This window comes from Phocoena sinus, chromosome 2, assembly GCF_008692025.1.
Source record: "Phocoena sinus isolate mPhoSin1 chromosome 2, mPhoSin1.pri, whole genome shotgun sequence".
In the NCBI taxonomy this organism is placed as follows: Eukaryota; Metazoa; Chordata; class Mammalia; order Artiodactyla; family Phocoenidae; genus Phocoena; species Phocoena sinus.
Genome location: NC_045764.1, coordinates 78,398,073 through 78,413,615, shown reverse-complemented (window position 1 = coordinate 78,413,615; position 15,543 = coordinate 78,398,073). Strand labels below are relative to the sequence as shown.

Sequence of the window (15,543 nt, the reverse complement as noted above, 5' to 3'; positions counted from 1 at the left end):
TTTGCTGTAAAACTACTCTGAGGCTGGAAACTTTTTAGAGATATCTTAGTCTGGGTTCTCCTCTGAAAGCAGAGCCTTAAACAAGGACTTATATATAGATATTTTACTGGGGAGGGAATCTCAGTGGTGAGGGCCGGAGTAAAACAAGGAAAGAAGAAAAGCCAACACAAGGGTACATCACTGAGCTGGTTACCGCCTCAGACAACTGAGGCTTAATCCTGCCAGGACCTTGTGAGGAATGCATGGAGCACCTTTTAGGACCTTCCCAAAGGCCGCCAGGCAGAGAAGAATTTATCCCTCAATTTCTGTCCGCTGTTGGTTGAGGGATGCCCCAAAGGATGTTACCTCCCTGCCCCCACACACACCCCTACACTTTAAGAAGCTGTCAGCACAGGGTCCGTCTGAGCCCTCACAACTGTTCCCCAAAGCTGCCACTGAAATCAGAGGTGAGACTGAGAAGATGTGAGGCAGGGCACAAAAGTCTTGTGATAGAGGAAATATCCTTAATAATCTTATTTTGTCTAGTTTTCCTACATTTTTTGAAATCACTGTATTTTTAATGCAGAAAATTATGCCATTGAGATTTTCATTTTATTAGTAGATAACTGAATAACTTTTCAGTATTTTTCTAATCTACTCTCTTTATAGAGCCTTTATTCCTTCAAATTTTGTTTTCACCTTTTTTCTTTTTTATTACGTTTTTCCAGAGTAAAATCTTTTTCCCCCCAATATTAAGCAACTGGATTAATAAATGCTAATGTGTTCTCCTGATTTTTGGTTTATTTCTACTTGTACCTTTATTATCCTTCCATATTCTTGCCTCATACTTGAATTCATATTGTTTTCTCAGTTATTGAGTTGGGTGCCTACACAGTTTTTTCTAATATTTCTCACTTAATAATTAATTGCCTGGTAGATTTTGATAGGTCATAATCTTATCCTCTGAATTTTCTGCAAATATCCTCTTCAATAATAATTGAAAAGAAAGTTTTTAGATTTTCAGTTAGTAGTTTAAAATATTTGTTATTAATTTCTAGTGATGTTTAAACACCCTTTCCCCTTGTATTATTCCAGTAAATTTTCTTTGGCGATCTAACAGCTTTTAAAGTTACGTACTTCAATACAACGTTACATGGAAGATTAAATGTTCATTCTGTTATACCTCCCTTGGTGATTACACCTTTTATCTGTGGTATCTGGGATTCATTTGATGTTCCACTTACCTAGTGATAACCCTGCCTACCTGCTTCCCATTTGGTCATATATGCCTGTTATGCCTTCCTCCATCATTTTATTCTTAATGCTTTTGGGGTTATTTGACATTAGGTATCTATAAGTGGATTACATTAAGATATTTTTTTAAAAAACTGGACACATTTTATATTCTTATATGCAGTTAATTAAGGATTTACATGAAATAAGTTTTGATATTTTACATGGTATCTATTTCCTCCTCATTAATGAAACAGTATCTAAAATAATGTTCCATTTTTATATAGCTGATAATATTACAGATAATAGTATTAATAGCTATAATTTATTGTATACTTGGCTATTCATATATCTAGTTTTACAAACTGTTCAAACTTTTGGGAATTCCCTGGTGGTCCAGTGGATAGGACTCCACACTGTCACTGCTTAGGGCATGGGTTCAATCCCTGGTCAAGGAACTAAGATCGTGCAAGCCATGCAGTGTGGCCAGAACAAACAAACAAACAAAGTGTTCAAACTTTGGGCTCACTTAAAAAAACTGGGGGGCTTCCCTGGTGGTGCAGTGGTTGGGAATCCACCTGCCGATGCAGGGGACACGGGTTCGAGCTCTGGTCCAGGAAGATCCCACATGCCGCAGAGCAGCTGAGCCCGTGCACCACAACTGCTGAGCCTGTGCTCTGGAGCCCGTGAGCCACAACTACTGAAGCCCATGCACCTGGAGCCTGTGCTCTGCAACAAGAGAAGCCACCGCAGTGAGAGGCCCACACACTGCAGTGAAGAGTGGCCCCTGCTCGCCGCAACTAAAAAGAAAGCCCGCGCACAACAACGAAGACCCAATGCAGCCAAAAATAAATTAATTTTTTTAAATGGGTTTTTTATATTCTTTTATCAAGTTATGAGTGTTCCTTATATATTCTGGATAAAGGTTATTTGTAAGATATACATATAGGGAATATTTTCTCCCAAACTGTGGCTTGCATTTTCATTTTCCTAACAATGTTAAGAAATTATTAATTAAAAAATTTTTTTTATTTATTTATTTTTTGGCTGTGTTTGGTCTTCATTGCTGCACGTGGGCTTTCTCTAGTTGCGGCAAGTGGGGCTACTCTTCTTAGGGGTGCACATGCTTCTCATTGCAGTGGCTTCTCTTGTTGCAGAGCATGGGCTCTAGGCATGCAGGCTTCAGTAGTCATGGCTCACAGGCTGTAGGCACGCAGGCTCAGTAGTTGTGGCACACGGGCTTAGCTGCTCCATGGCATGTGGGATCTTCCCGGACCAGGGATCGAGCCCGTGTCCCCTGCCTTGGCAGGCGGATTCTTAACCACTGCACCACCAGGGAAGTCCAGAAATGATTAATTTCAATGTAGCCAGTTTATAAACTTTTTTTATGGCTCATGACTTTTTTATCCTTCTAAAAAAGTTTTTGCCATTCTCAAGTTTATAACAACCTTCTCTTATGTTTTCTTCTAGAAATTTTTTAGTTTCAGTTTTTTTGTGTTATAGCATGATAGAATATAACAAGTGTTGGCAAGGACGTGCAGAAACTGGAACCCTCCTGCATTGGTAGTAGTAATGTACAATGGTGCAGCCTTTGTGGAAAAACAGTTGGGCACTTCCTCAAAAAATTAAACACAGAATTATCATATGACTCAGCAATACCACTGCTAGGTATTTACCCAAAAGAATTTGAAAAAGATATTCAAACAAAAACTTGTACACAAATGTTCATAGCAGTAACATTCACGACAGTCAAAAAAAAAGGTGTAAACAAACCAAATATCCATAAACTGTCGAATAGATAACAAAATGTTACATATCCATGCAATGGACTATTACTCAGCCAAAAAAAATGAATGAAATACTGATACCTGCTACAAAATGGATAAACCTCCAAAATATTATTCTAAGGGGAAAAAAATCCCAACACAAAAGATCACATATTGTATGATCCCACTTATATGATATACCCAGAATAGCCAAATTCATAAAGACAGAAAGCAGATTAGTAGTTGCCAGGGTCTAGGAGAGCACAGAAAGGGCAGTGACTGCCTAATGCAGGTATCCTTTTGGGGTAATGAAAATGTTTTGGAACTAGACAGAGATAATGGTTACACAATATTGTGAATGTACTAAATGCTGCTTTAAAACAGTTAAAGTAGTCAATTTTATGTTACATGAATTTTACCTCAATTAAAAAAAAACACTTTAAGGAGAAACACACAAATCCACAAATATATGGTTAGAGTCATCAGCAATCCTCTCTCCACAACTGATATAACAACTAAATAGAAAATCAGCAAGGATATAGAAGAACTCAACAAAACTATCAATCAGTAGGATCTAATTGACATTTATAGAACATTTCACCCAAAATAGCAGAATACGTATTCTTTTTAAATGTTCACAGAATTTAAAGCAAATAAAATCATATTGAGTGTGTTCTCTGATCACAATGGAATCAAACTAGAAATCAATAATTTTAAAAAAACACAAAAATTTCTGGACATTTGGTCACTAAGTAACATACTTTTAAGTAATCCATTGGTTAAAGAGGAAGTCTCAAGAAAATAAATACATCAGAGTTAATGCAAATGAAAACAAGACATCAAAACTTGTAAGATGAAACAAACAGTTTTGAGAGAAATTTATAGCACCAAATGCATCCATTTTTTTAAATGCATTTATAGCATTAAGGGCATGCATGTAGGAAATGTCTCAAATCAATAATCTAAGCCAAAAACAAAACAAAACAAAAAACTACATCTTAACCAACAAGGACCTACTGTATAGCACAGGGAACTATTCTCAATATCCTGTAATAACCTATAAGGAAAAAGAGTCTGAAAAAGAATTTTAAAATTAATAATAATCTAAACTACTACACCGCAAGAACCCATAAAAAGGAAGCAGAAGGAAGTAAATGAAGAGCAGAAATCAGTGGAATTGAAAATAGAAAACCAATAGACAATATCAATTAGGCAAAATGCTGGCTCTCTTTAAAATATCAATGAAATTGAAACCATGAATCTCCTAGAAGGAAACACAGGGGGGTAAGTTCCTCTATATCAGTCTTGGCAATATTTTTTTGTATCTGACACCAAAAGCAAAATAAACAAGTGGGATTACATCAAACTAAAAAGCTTCTGCACAGCCAAGAAAATCATCAACAAAATGAAAAGGCAACCTATGGAATGGGAGACGACATTTGCAAATCCTGTATCTGATAGGAGTTAATGTCCAAAATACATAAAGAAGACATAAAATTTAACAGAAAAGAATTAAAAAACCCAATTAAAAAATGGGCAGAGTATCTGAACAGATTTTTTTTCCAAAGAAGATATACAAATGGCCAACAGGTACATGAAAAGGTACTCAACATCACTAAACATCAGGGAAATGCAAATCAAGATCACAATGAGATACCTGTTAGAATGGCTATCATCAAAAAAAACCTGAGAGATAATAAGAGTTGGGTGCATATGTGGTAAAAAGGGAACCCTTATCACCGTGGGTGGAAATGTAAATTGGTGCCAGTATAGAGGGTCCTCAAAAAATTAAAGACAGAACTATCATGTGATCCAGCAATCCCACTTCCAGGTATATATCCAAAGGAAATGAAAACAGGATCTTAACAAGGTATATGCACTCCCATGTTCATTGCAGTATTACTCACAATAGCAAAAATATGGAAACAACCTAATTGTCCATCAACATATGAATGGATAAAAAAATGTGGTACATCTATATAAAATGGAATATTATTCAGCCATAAAAAATAATGAAATCCTGCTATTTTTGACAACATGGATGGGCCCTGAGGGCTTTATGCTAAGTGAAATGAGCTGGACAAAGAAAGACAAATATTGCATGGTAACACTTATATGTGGAATCAAAAAAGAAGAAAAAAATGTCAAACTCATTGAAAGAGAAAGTTGAAAAGTGGTTGCCAGAGGCTGGCGGGGGTGGGGGGGAATAGGAAGAGATTGGTAAAATGGTACAAATTTCTGGATCTAAAACAAATAAGGTCTGAGGATCTAGTGTAAAACATGGTGGCTATAGTTGATAACACTTTCTTGTATAAATGAAATTTCCAAAGAGAGTAGAACTTAAAATATTCTCACACATAAAAAAACAAATCTGTTAAGTGACAGATGTGTAATTAACTAGATGGGGGAATCTTTTTACAATGTAAATGTTTATCAAATCACCACAGTGTACACTTTAAATATCTTACAATTTTATGTGGCAATTATACCTCAAGAAAGCTGAAATTTAAAGAAAAATCAGATAAAATTAAATCCTAATGTAAGAGTGACCAAAAAAATGAAGAAACAAACTATCAATACCAGAAATGAAACACTAGAGACTCTGTAGACATTAAAAGGATAATAGTACAAACTATTCTACACACCTAAGTTTGACAATTTAGACAAAATGGATCACTTCTTTGAAAAACACAAGTCACCAAAACTCACCAAATATGAAATAAGATAATTTGAATAACTCTATTCAGTAACTAATAAGAATATTGAGGGGATGAGACAAGATGGTGGGGTAGTAGGACTTCAGCTCACCTCCTCTCACAAAAATACCAAAATTACAACTAACTGCTGAACAACCATCGACAAAAAAGACTGGAACCTACCATACAAGATGTTCTACATCCAAAGACAAAGAAGAAGCCACAACTAGATGGTACGAAGAGTGCTTTCACGATATAATCAAATCCCATACCTGCCAGGTGGGTGACCAATAATTATATCGCAGAGGTTCTCCCACAGGAGTGAGAGTTCTGAGCCCCACGTCAGGCTCCCCAGCCTGAGGGTCTGGCGTTGGGAGGAGGGACAAGTGTACATGGAACATTCTCCAGGATAGATCACAAGCTAAGCCACAAAGGAAGCCTCAGTCAATTTAAGTAAACTGAAATCATACCAAGCATCTTTTCTGACCACAGTGCTATCAGATTAGAAATCAACTACAAGGACTTCCCTGGTGGCGCAGTGGTTAAGAATCCACCTGACAATGCAGGGGACACGGGTTAGAGCCCTGGTCTGGGAAGATCCCACATGCCATGGAGCAACTAAGCCCGTGTGCCACAAATACTGAGCCCGCATGCCACAACTACTGAAGCGCGCACGCCTAGAGCCCATGCTCCACAACAAAGAGAAGCCACCACAATGAGAAGCCTGTGTACCACATCGAATAGTAACCCGTGCTTGCCACAACTACAGAAAGCCCGTGCTTAGCAACGAAGACCCAATGCAGCCGAAAATAAATTTTAAAATTTATCAATAAAAAAAAATCAACTACAAGAAAAAAACTGTAAAAAACACAAACATATGGAGGCTAAACTATGTATTACTGAACAACTGATGGATCACTGAAGAAATCAAAGAGTAAATCAAAACATACCTAGAAACAAATGAAAATGAAACCTCAATGATCCAAAACCTATGGGATGCAGCAAAAGCAGTTCTAAGAGGGAAGTTAACAGCAACACAATCTTAACTCAGGAAACAAGAAAAATCCCAAATAAACCACCTACCATTACACCTAAAGCAACTAGAGAAAGAAAAACAGACAACACCCAAAGTTAGTAGAAGGAAAGAAATTATAAATATCAGAACAGAAATAAATGAAACAGGGATGAAGGAAACAATAGAAAAGGTCACTGAAACTAAAAGCTGGTTCTTTGAAAAGATAAACAAAATTGATAAACCTTTAGCCAGACTCATCAAGAAAAAAAGGGAGAGGGCTCAAATCAAAAAAATTAGAAATGGAAATGGAAAAGTTACAATGGACACCACAGAAATACAAAGGATCATAAGAGACTACTACAAGCAACTATACACCAATAAAATGGATAACCTAGAAAAAACGGACAAATTCTTAGAAAGGTACAACTTTCCAAGACTGAACCAGGAAGAAATAGAAAATATCGAGTTGGCCAAAAATTCGTTCATGTTTTCCTGTAACATTTCATGGAAAACCCAAACGAACCTTTTGGCCAACCCAATACGAACAGACCTATCACAAGTACTGAAATTGAAACTGTGATTAAAAATCTTCCAACAAACAAAAGCCCAGGACCAGAACTCTAGCAAACACAGGTGAATTCCAGCAAACATTTAGAGAAGAGGTAACACCTATCCTTCTGAAACTCTTCCAAAAACTGCAGAGGAAGGAAACACTCCCAAACTCATTCTATGAGGCCACCATCGCCCTGATACCAAAACCAGACAAAGATACCACAAAAAAGAAAATTACAGTCCAATATCTCTGATGAACACAGATGCAAACATCCTCAACAAAATACTAGCAAGCTAAATCCAACAATACATTAAAAGGATCATACACCATGATCCAGTGGGATTTATCCCAGAGATGCAAGGATTTTTCAATATCTGCAAACAAACCAATCAGTGTGATTCACCACATTAACAAATTGAAGAATAAAAACCATATGCCCATCTCAATAGTTGCAGAAAAAGCTTTTGAAAATATTCAACACCCTTTCATGATAAAAACTCTTCAGAAAGTGGGAATAGAGGGAACATACCTCCACATAATAAAGGCCACATACGACAAACCCACAGCAAGCATCCTTCTCAACGGTGAAAAGCTGAAAGCATTTTCTCTAAGATCAGGAACAAGACAAGGATGTACACTCTCATCACTATAATTCAACATATTTTTGGAAGTCCTAACATGCAATCAGAGAAGAAAAAGAAACAGAAGGAATCCAAATTGGAAAAGATGAAGTAAAACTGTCACTGTTTGCAGATGACATGATACTATACATAGAAAATCCTAAAGATGCTACCAGAAAACTACTAGAGCTCAACAATGAATTCGGTAAAGTTGCAGGATACAAAGTTAATACACAGAAATCTCTTACATTTCTATACAATAACAATGAAAGATCAGATAGAGAAACTAAGAAAACTATTCCATTTACCACTGCATCAAAAAGAATAAATTACCTGAGAATAAACCCACCTAAGGAGGCAAAAGACTCTTACTCTGAAGAGCATAAGGTACTGATGAAAGAAATCAAAGATGACACAAACAGATAGACAGATATACCATGCTCTTGGATTGGAAGAATCTATACTGTTAAAATGATTATACTACAAAAGGCAACCTACAGATTCAATGCAATCCCTGTCAAATTACCAATGGCATTTTTCATAGAACAAAAAATTTCACAATTTGTATGGAAACACAAAAGACACCAAATAGCCAAAGCAATCCTGAGAAAGAAAAACAGAGCTGGAGGAATCATACTCCCTGACTTCAGTTTATACTATAAAGCCTCAGTCATGAACATAGTATGGTAGGGCTTCCCTGGTGGTGCACTGGTTAAGAATCTGCCTGCCAATGCAGGGGACACAGATTCGAGCCCTGGTCTGGGAAGATCCCACATGCCATGAGCAACTATGCCCGTGCGCCACAACTGCTAGCCTGCACTCTAGAGCCCGTGTGCCACAACTACTGAGCCCACGTGCCACTACTACTGAAGCCCACGTGCCTAGAGCCCATGCTCTGCAACTAGAGAAGCCACCGCAGTGAGAAGCCCGCTCACCACAACAAAGAGTAGCCCCTGCTCGCCGCAACTAGAGAAAGCTCACGTGCAGCAATGAAGACCTAATGCAGCCAAAAATAAAAAAACAAACAAAAAAACAGTATGGTACTTGCACAAAAACAGAAATATAGATCAATGGAATAGGATAGAAAGCCCAGAAATAAACCCATGCACCTATGGTCAAGTAATCTATGACAAAGGAGGCAAGAATATACAATGGAGAAAAGACAGTCTCTTCAATAAGTGGTGGTGGGAAAACTGGACAGCTACAAGTAAAAGAATGAAATTAGAACATTCTCTAATACCATACACAAAAATAAATTCAAAATGGATTAATGTAAGACCAGATACTATAAAACTCTTAAAAGGAAAACATAGGCAGAACACTCTTTTACATAAATCGTAGCAATATCTTTTTTGATCCACCTCTAAGAGCAATGGAAATAAAAACAAAAATAAACAAATGAGACCTAATGAAACTTAAAAGCTTTTGAACAGCAAAAGAAGCCATAAACAAAATGAAAAGACAACCCACAGAATGGGAGAATATATTTGGAAATAATGCAACTGACAAGGGCTTACTCTAAAGTATACAAACAGCTCATACAGTTCAATATCAAAAAAACAAACAACCTAATCAAAAAATGGGCAGAAGATCTAAAGAGACATTTCTCCAAAGAAGACATACAGACAGCCAAAAAGCACACAAAAACATGCTCAACATCACTAAAACTACACTGAGGTATCATACCACATCGGTCAGAAGGGCCATCATCAAAAAGTCTACAACAATAAATGCCAGAGTGGGTGTGGAGAAAAGGGAACCCTTCTACACTGTTGGTGGGAATGTAAATTGGTACAACCACTACGGAGAACGGTATGGAGGTTCTCTAAAAAACTAAAAATAGAACTACCATTTGACTCAGCAATCCCACTCCTGGGCATATATCCAGAGAAAATCATAATTCAAAAAGATACATGCAGCCCAATGTTCACTGCAGCACTATTTACAGTAGCCAAAACATGGAAGCAACCTAAATGTCCATCAACAGAGGAATGGATAAAGAAGATGTGGTACATATATACAATGGAATATTACTCAGCCATAAAAAAGAATGAAATAATGCCATTTCCAGCAACATGGATGGACCTAGATATTATCATACTAAATGAAGTCAGAGAGAGAAAGATAAATATCATATGATATCACTTATATGTGGAATCTAAAAAACAATACAAATGAACTTACTTACAAAACAGAGACTCACAGCCTTCGAAAACAAATCTATGGTTACCAAAGGGGAAAGGTGAGGGGGAGTGATAAATTAGGCGTTTGGGATTAACATACACACACCACTATATATAAAATAGATAATCAACAAGGACCTACTGTATAGTACAGGGAACTCTCAATATTCTATAATAACCTATATGGTAAAAGAATCAGGAAAAGAATGGATATATGTATAACTGAATCACTTTGCTGTACACCTAAAAGTAACACAATATTATAAATCAACTATACTCCAATATAAAATAAAAACTTTAAAATAAATAAATATACAATAAAATATTGAATTAATATTTTAAAACTCTCAAAAAATAAAACTCCTAGCCTAGATAGTTTCACTGGAAAATTCTACCAAATGTTTAAAGAATTAACACCAATTCTAAACAATCTCTTCTAGAAAATAGAAGGAAATACTTCTCCATTCATTTTATGAAGACAGTATTACCCTAACACCAGTATAAAAAATGAAAACTAAAAACCAATATTCCTCATGAATATGGATGCAAAAATCCTTAACACATTATTAGGAAACTAAAATCCAGTCATATATTATAAGAAGTATACACCATGACCAAGTGAGATTTATTCCAGTGATGCAAGGTTGTTCAGTAACCCCCCAAAATCAATCAATGCAATCAACCAGGCTAAAGAAGAAAAAGTACATGGTCATATCAATAGATGTAGAAAAAGCATTTGAAAAAATTCAACACCCTTAATGACAAAAATCTTCAGAAAAACAGTGATAGGAGAAAAAGTCCTCAACTTTATAAAGAGCATCTACAGAAAAAAACTACAATTAACAGAATGCTTTTCCCCTGATAGATAACAAAGAAAGGTGATGTCTACTCTCACCACTTTTATTCAACATAGTGCTAGCCAGTGCTGAGTTTTAGCCAGTACAATAAGCAAAAAAAGTAAATAAAAGGTATATAGATAAGAAAGCAAGAAATAAAACTGTCCCTGTTTGCAGAAGACATGACTATGTATGGAAAAACAAACAAACCAACTCCTACAGCTACTAAGTGAATTCAGCAAGGTCATGAGATGCAAGATAAACATTAAAAAAGTCAATTCACTAGCAATGAGTATGTGGGCAATGATACTAAAACTTAAATTCCATTTACAATCACTCAAAAAACTGAAATACTTAGATGTAAATCTAACAAAACATGTACAAGATTTGTAAGCTGAAAACTATAAAACATTGATGAAAAAATTCAAAGATCATCTAAATAGACTTGACTCTTGAACAACACAGGGGTTAATCCACAAAATTTAGTCAGCTCTTTATATCCACAGTTGCTCTATATCTGTGGAATCAACCAACCATGGACTGTGTAAATAGTAGTATTTACTACTGAAAAATATCTGAAGAGAAGTGGACTCACACAATTTAAACCCGTGTTGTTCAAGGGGCAACTGTAAATGGAGAGTCATTCTGTGTTCATGGACTGGAAGACTCAATATAATGAATATGTCAATTTTCCCCAAATTGATATTCAGACTTAATATAATTCCTATCAAATTCCCCAATGACTATTTGTAGATACAGACAAGATTATCCTGCGTGTCCGGAGCCTTGCTCCACAACGGGAGACGCCACAACAGTGAGAGGCCCACGTACCGCAAAAAAAACAAAAAAAACAAAAAAAAAAACTGTGGTACTGCTGAAGGGATAGACACATAGATCAACAGACAAAATAGAGATCCCAGGAATATACACACAAATATGCTCAACTGTGTTTTAAACAAAGGTACAAAAGCAACTCGATGTAAGAGAGAAAACCTTTTCAACAAATAGTGTGGAACAACTGGACACAGAGAAGCAAAAATGAAACCTAAGTCTCATACCTTATAAACAAAAATTAACTGAAAATGAAACCTTTTAGGAAAAAAAAAGGAGAAATTCTTCAGGATGTAGGCAAAGACTTCCTAGAATTGATACCAAAGTATGATCCATAAAAACAGAAATTGATAAATTGGACTTCACAGAAATTGAAAACATTTACTTGGAAAACGACTTTGTTAAGAGGATGAAAAGACAAGCTATAGACTGAGTGAAAATATTTGTAAACCACACACCTGACAAAGGACTAGTACCTAGAATACATAAAGAACTCTTAAAATTCTACAATAAGTGAACAAAAAACACCCATTTAGAAAACTGACAAATCTTGATTTGTTGATATTATTGTTCAACACTATATTCCATGGTTTTCTGACTACTTATTTTATATAGTAATGAGAAGTACTGAAACATTCAAATATAAATTATGGATTTATTTCTCCTTTCAGTTTTTACAGTTTTGCTGCATGTATTTTGAAGTTTTACTTAGGTTCACACACCTTTAGGGCTATTACATCCTCTACATGAATTTAGCCTATTCATCATGATTTCTACTCTAACATGCTCTTGGTTGGTGTTGGTATGGTATATCTTTCTCCATCCTTTTGCTTTTAAACCATACATGTCTTCATATTTAAATTATGTTCCTTTGTAGATAATATAGTTGCATCATGCTTTTGATGCACTTTGTGAAATGCTGCCTGGGTCTAGCATTTTTACCCATCCTGAAAATCTCTTTTAACTGTAGTGTTTATACTATTTACATATAAGGTAATTATCAATATGGTTAGGTTTAAATCTATTATCTTTCTACTGCTTCATCTCAAAATGATACTCTTCTCTATGTTAATCATTCCTTCAATTTCCAAAACTTACTTTTAGTTTCTTCCTATGTATTTCTGCTTGTTCTTCCTGGTATAATTCCTGTTGCACTTGTTCTAAATCTTCACGTTGTCGCAGCATTTCTTCCAATCTCTGAGTCAGCTATTAAATTTTAAAAAAACACACAAACATGTAAAGAATCAAATTCTATGACAAATATTTCAGAATTTCTCCAGTGTTAAAGAAATGGTTATTTTAATACCATATTCTGAAGCTGTAGCCTTTTTTCTTCACTTTCTTGAACTTTTGCCATCCTATCTTCTTCTCTTTGTTGCTGCATCTTGGCAAACTCTATGATTTTTCTGTTTTCTTCTTCCATTTCCTCATGTTTCTTTTTTCTCCAGAGAGCCTGCTCTTTCTTAAAGTCTTCTATATACCTTCGAATTGTATTCATTTTTTCTAACTTTTGTTGTCTTTTCCTAAAAAGCAATAGTGAATGCAGTTGTATGGTAACAAATAATAAAATATCAAAAAATATAAGTATCATTTCCTTCAGTTGATAATGATGTGGAGAAAAATGGCTTCCCTATTTACAACTTTTTCATTCTTTCATGCAACAAACATTTTGAGTGTTTAGTATGTGCCACTAAATATAATAACAGGTATGAATTTTCTCTGAGTCAACTACTACTATGCCTCTTCTCTAACCTATTATGATGTTTTATGCATCTCACTTCAGAAAGGCCACCACCTGTTTATATATGTTTCACAGCACTCTACACTTTAGCTGTCTACCAGGGAAACTGAACAGAAAACAAGTTCTCTTGATATGGGCTTACTTAAGAAAATCAAAGTTTAGCCATTGTCACTTAATAAGTATTTCTTAACTATCAGACAATTAATTATCATGCTAACAAAGATAAGTAAGACTTGGGGGCTTCCCTGGTGGTACAGTGGTTGAGAGTCCGCCTGCCAGTGTGGGGGACACGTGTTCGAGCCCTGGTCCAGGAAGATCGCACATGTCGTGGAGCAACTAGACCCATGTGACACAACTACTGAGCCTGCGCTCTAGAGCCCGCGAGCCACAACTACTAAAGCCCGCGCACCTAGAGCCTGTGCTCCACCACAAGAGAAGCCACTGCAATGAGAATCCTGCGCACCACAACAAAGAGTAGCCCCGGCTCGCCGCAACTAGAGGAAGCTGGCACACAGCAACAAAGACCCGACGCAGCCATGAAGGAAGGAAGAAAGAAATTTAAAAAAAAAGAGAAGACTTGGTCTCAGTTTATGTGATAACATTTACTGGGACTTACCATGTACTGGGCACTGTTTAGGTGATTTACTCTTCATGACAAGCCTGAGATAAATCTAATGTAAATGTTTAGGCATGTAAGAAAGTTGGGATAAACTTACAATTGATCTTCTTCATAGATTTTCCTAACAATTTCATCAATCATGAGTTTCTCTTTCAGCAGTTGCTCATAAGCTTCCTGCTTCTTCTTTCCTTGTTCTTCAAGTTGTTTCTCTAAGTCACGATTGTACTGTGCTTTTACTTTGTTTCGTTTTTCCTCCACAGCATTCTCTTCCTTTATTAATCTCTCGTGTTCTTCCATCATAGTTTTGGCAATTTCAGCATCACGTTTCTGTTATTAAAACAAAATTCATCTTTCCACTTTCAAATCTGAGCACAGTAGGATAGAATACTTTTAGCAGATGGAATTGAATACTATAAAGCCTGTTATATAAAATATTATGTAACTGTGTAGGTAAAAAGCAAAGGTAAGTCACTGTCACCTGAAGGGCTTGAATGATGAGTCAAACCCTAAAGAGGCTTTCCTATTCCTTCAAGTAGCTCTCTCAGGGCAATAAGGAGAATAAACTCCACATGTGAAAAACAGTAAGTAAAATTAGAAGTGCTTTGTTAACAACTATGTTAACTGCCAAAGCAGTAGTCATCTTTTTCATCTATTTAAAAGTTGATGTAGGCAATTTTCACAAATTTTAGCTCCACTGGGTATTGGCTGCTATTTAGAGTAAGGATGGTACTATCTTTTTTATACAGGTCTGCTATTAAATAGCTCTGAGCAGCTCTTAAGTTTCTCTCAGCCTAAATTTTCTTTCCTGCTACTGGCCTTTGAAGTCTCCTCTTTCTCATTTATTAAAGGCCCCTGGTAATCACTTTAATTTAATAAAAGGGTCACATATGTCACTGTGCCTGTTTTCTTAGGTTTTAATTCACTCATTCAAGACCATTCCTTCTGAGTTAGACACAACCCTGCTTCTTGAATGGGTTAACCTCCTTACTTGTTTTGAGCATTTTGAAATCACTTAACAAAATGTTTTAAAGTAAATATATTAGGGCACTTTAAAAAATCATCCTTGGGCTTCCCTGGTGGTGCAGTGGTTGAGAGTCCGCCTGCCAATGCAGGGGACACGTGTTCGTGCCCCGGTCCGGGAAGCTCCCACATGCCGCGGAGCGGCTGGGCCCGTGAGCCATGGCTGCTAAGCCTGCGCGTCCAGGGCCTGTGCTCCACAACGGGAGAGGCCACAACAGTGAGAGGCCCGCGTACCTCAAAAAAAAAAAAAAAAAAAAAAAAAAAGGTCATCCTTTACCATTAGGATCACATCCCAAATGCTAGAATGGCTAGCAGCATCAAACATAAAAGAAGAAACAGATTAAAATATGAATGCTAATGCCATTCCTGATCTAATTGATGCCTTTAACATATACACTGTTAATATGACTTGACCAAAATTCTTTCTTTCCTTCTCTTTTCTTAGCACATG

The 15,543-nt window shown here is 36.3% G+C and overlaps 1 protein-coding gene across 2 annotated transcripts in view; it reads right to left on the bottom strand.

Annotated features, from left to right (window-relative positions):
• Positions 1 to 15,543, bottom strand: part of MNS1 (meiosis specific nuclear structural 1) — an 87,459-nt gene that overhangs the window by 10,056 nt on the left and 61,860 nt on the right. For both annotated transcript variants that reach the window (XM_032621327.1, XM_032621326.1), the window contains 3 exons: positions 14,170 to 14,399; positions 13,019 to 13,235; positions 12,811 to 12,918 (listed from right to left, as the gene is read on the bottom strand). In XM_032621327.1, coding sequence (XP_032477218.1) covers positions 12,811 to 12,918; positions 13,019 to 13,235; positions 14,170 to 14,399 — 555 coding nt within the window. The remainder of the gene's footprint in view (positions 1 to 12,810; positions 12,919 to 13,018; positions 13,236 to 14,169; positions 14,400 to 15,543) is intronic.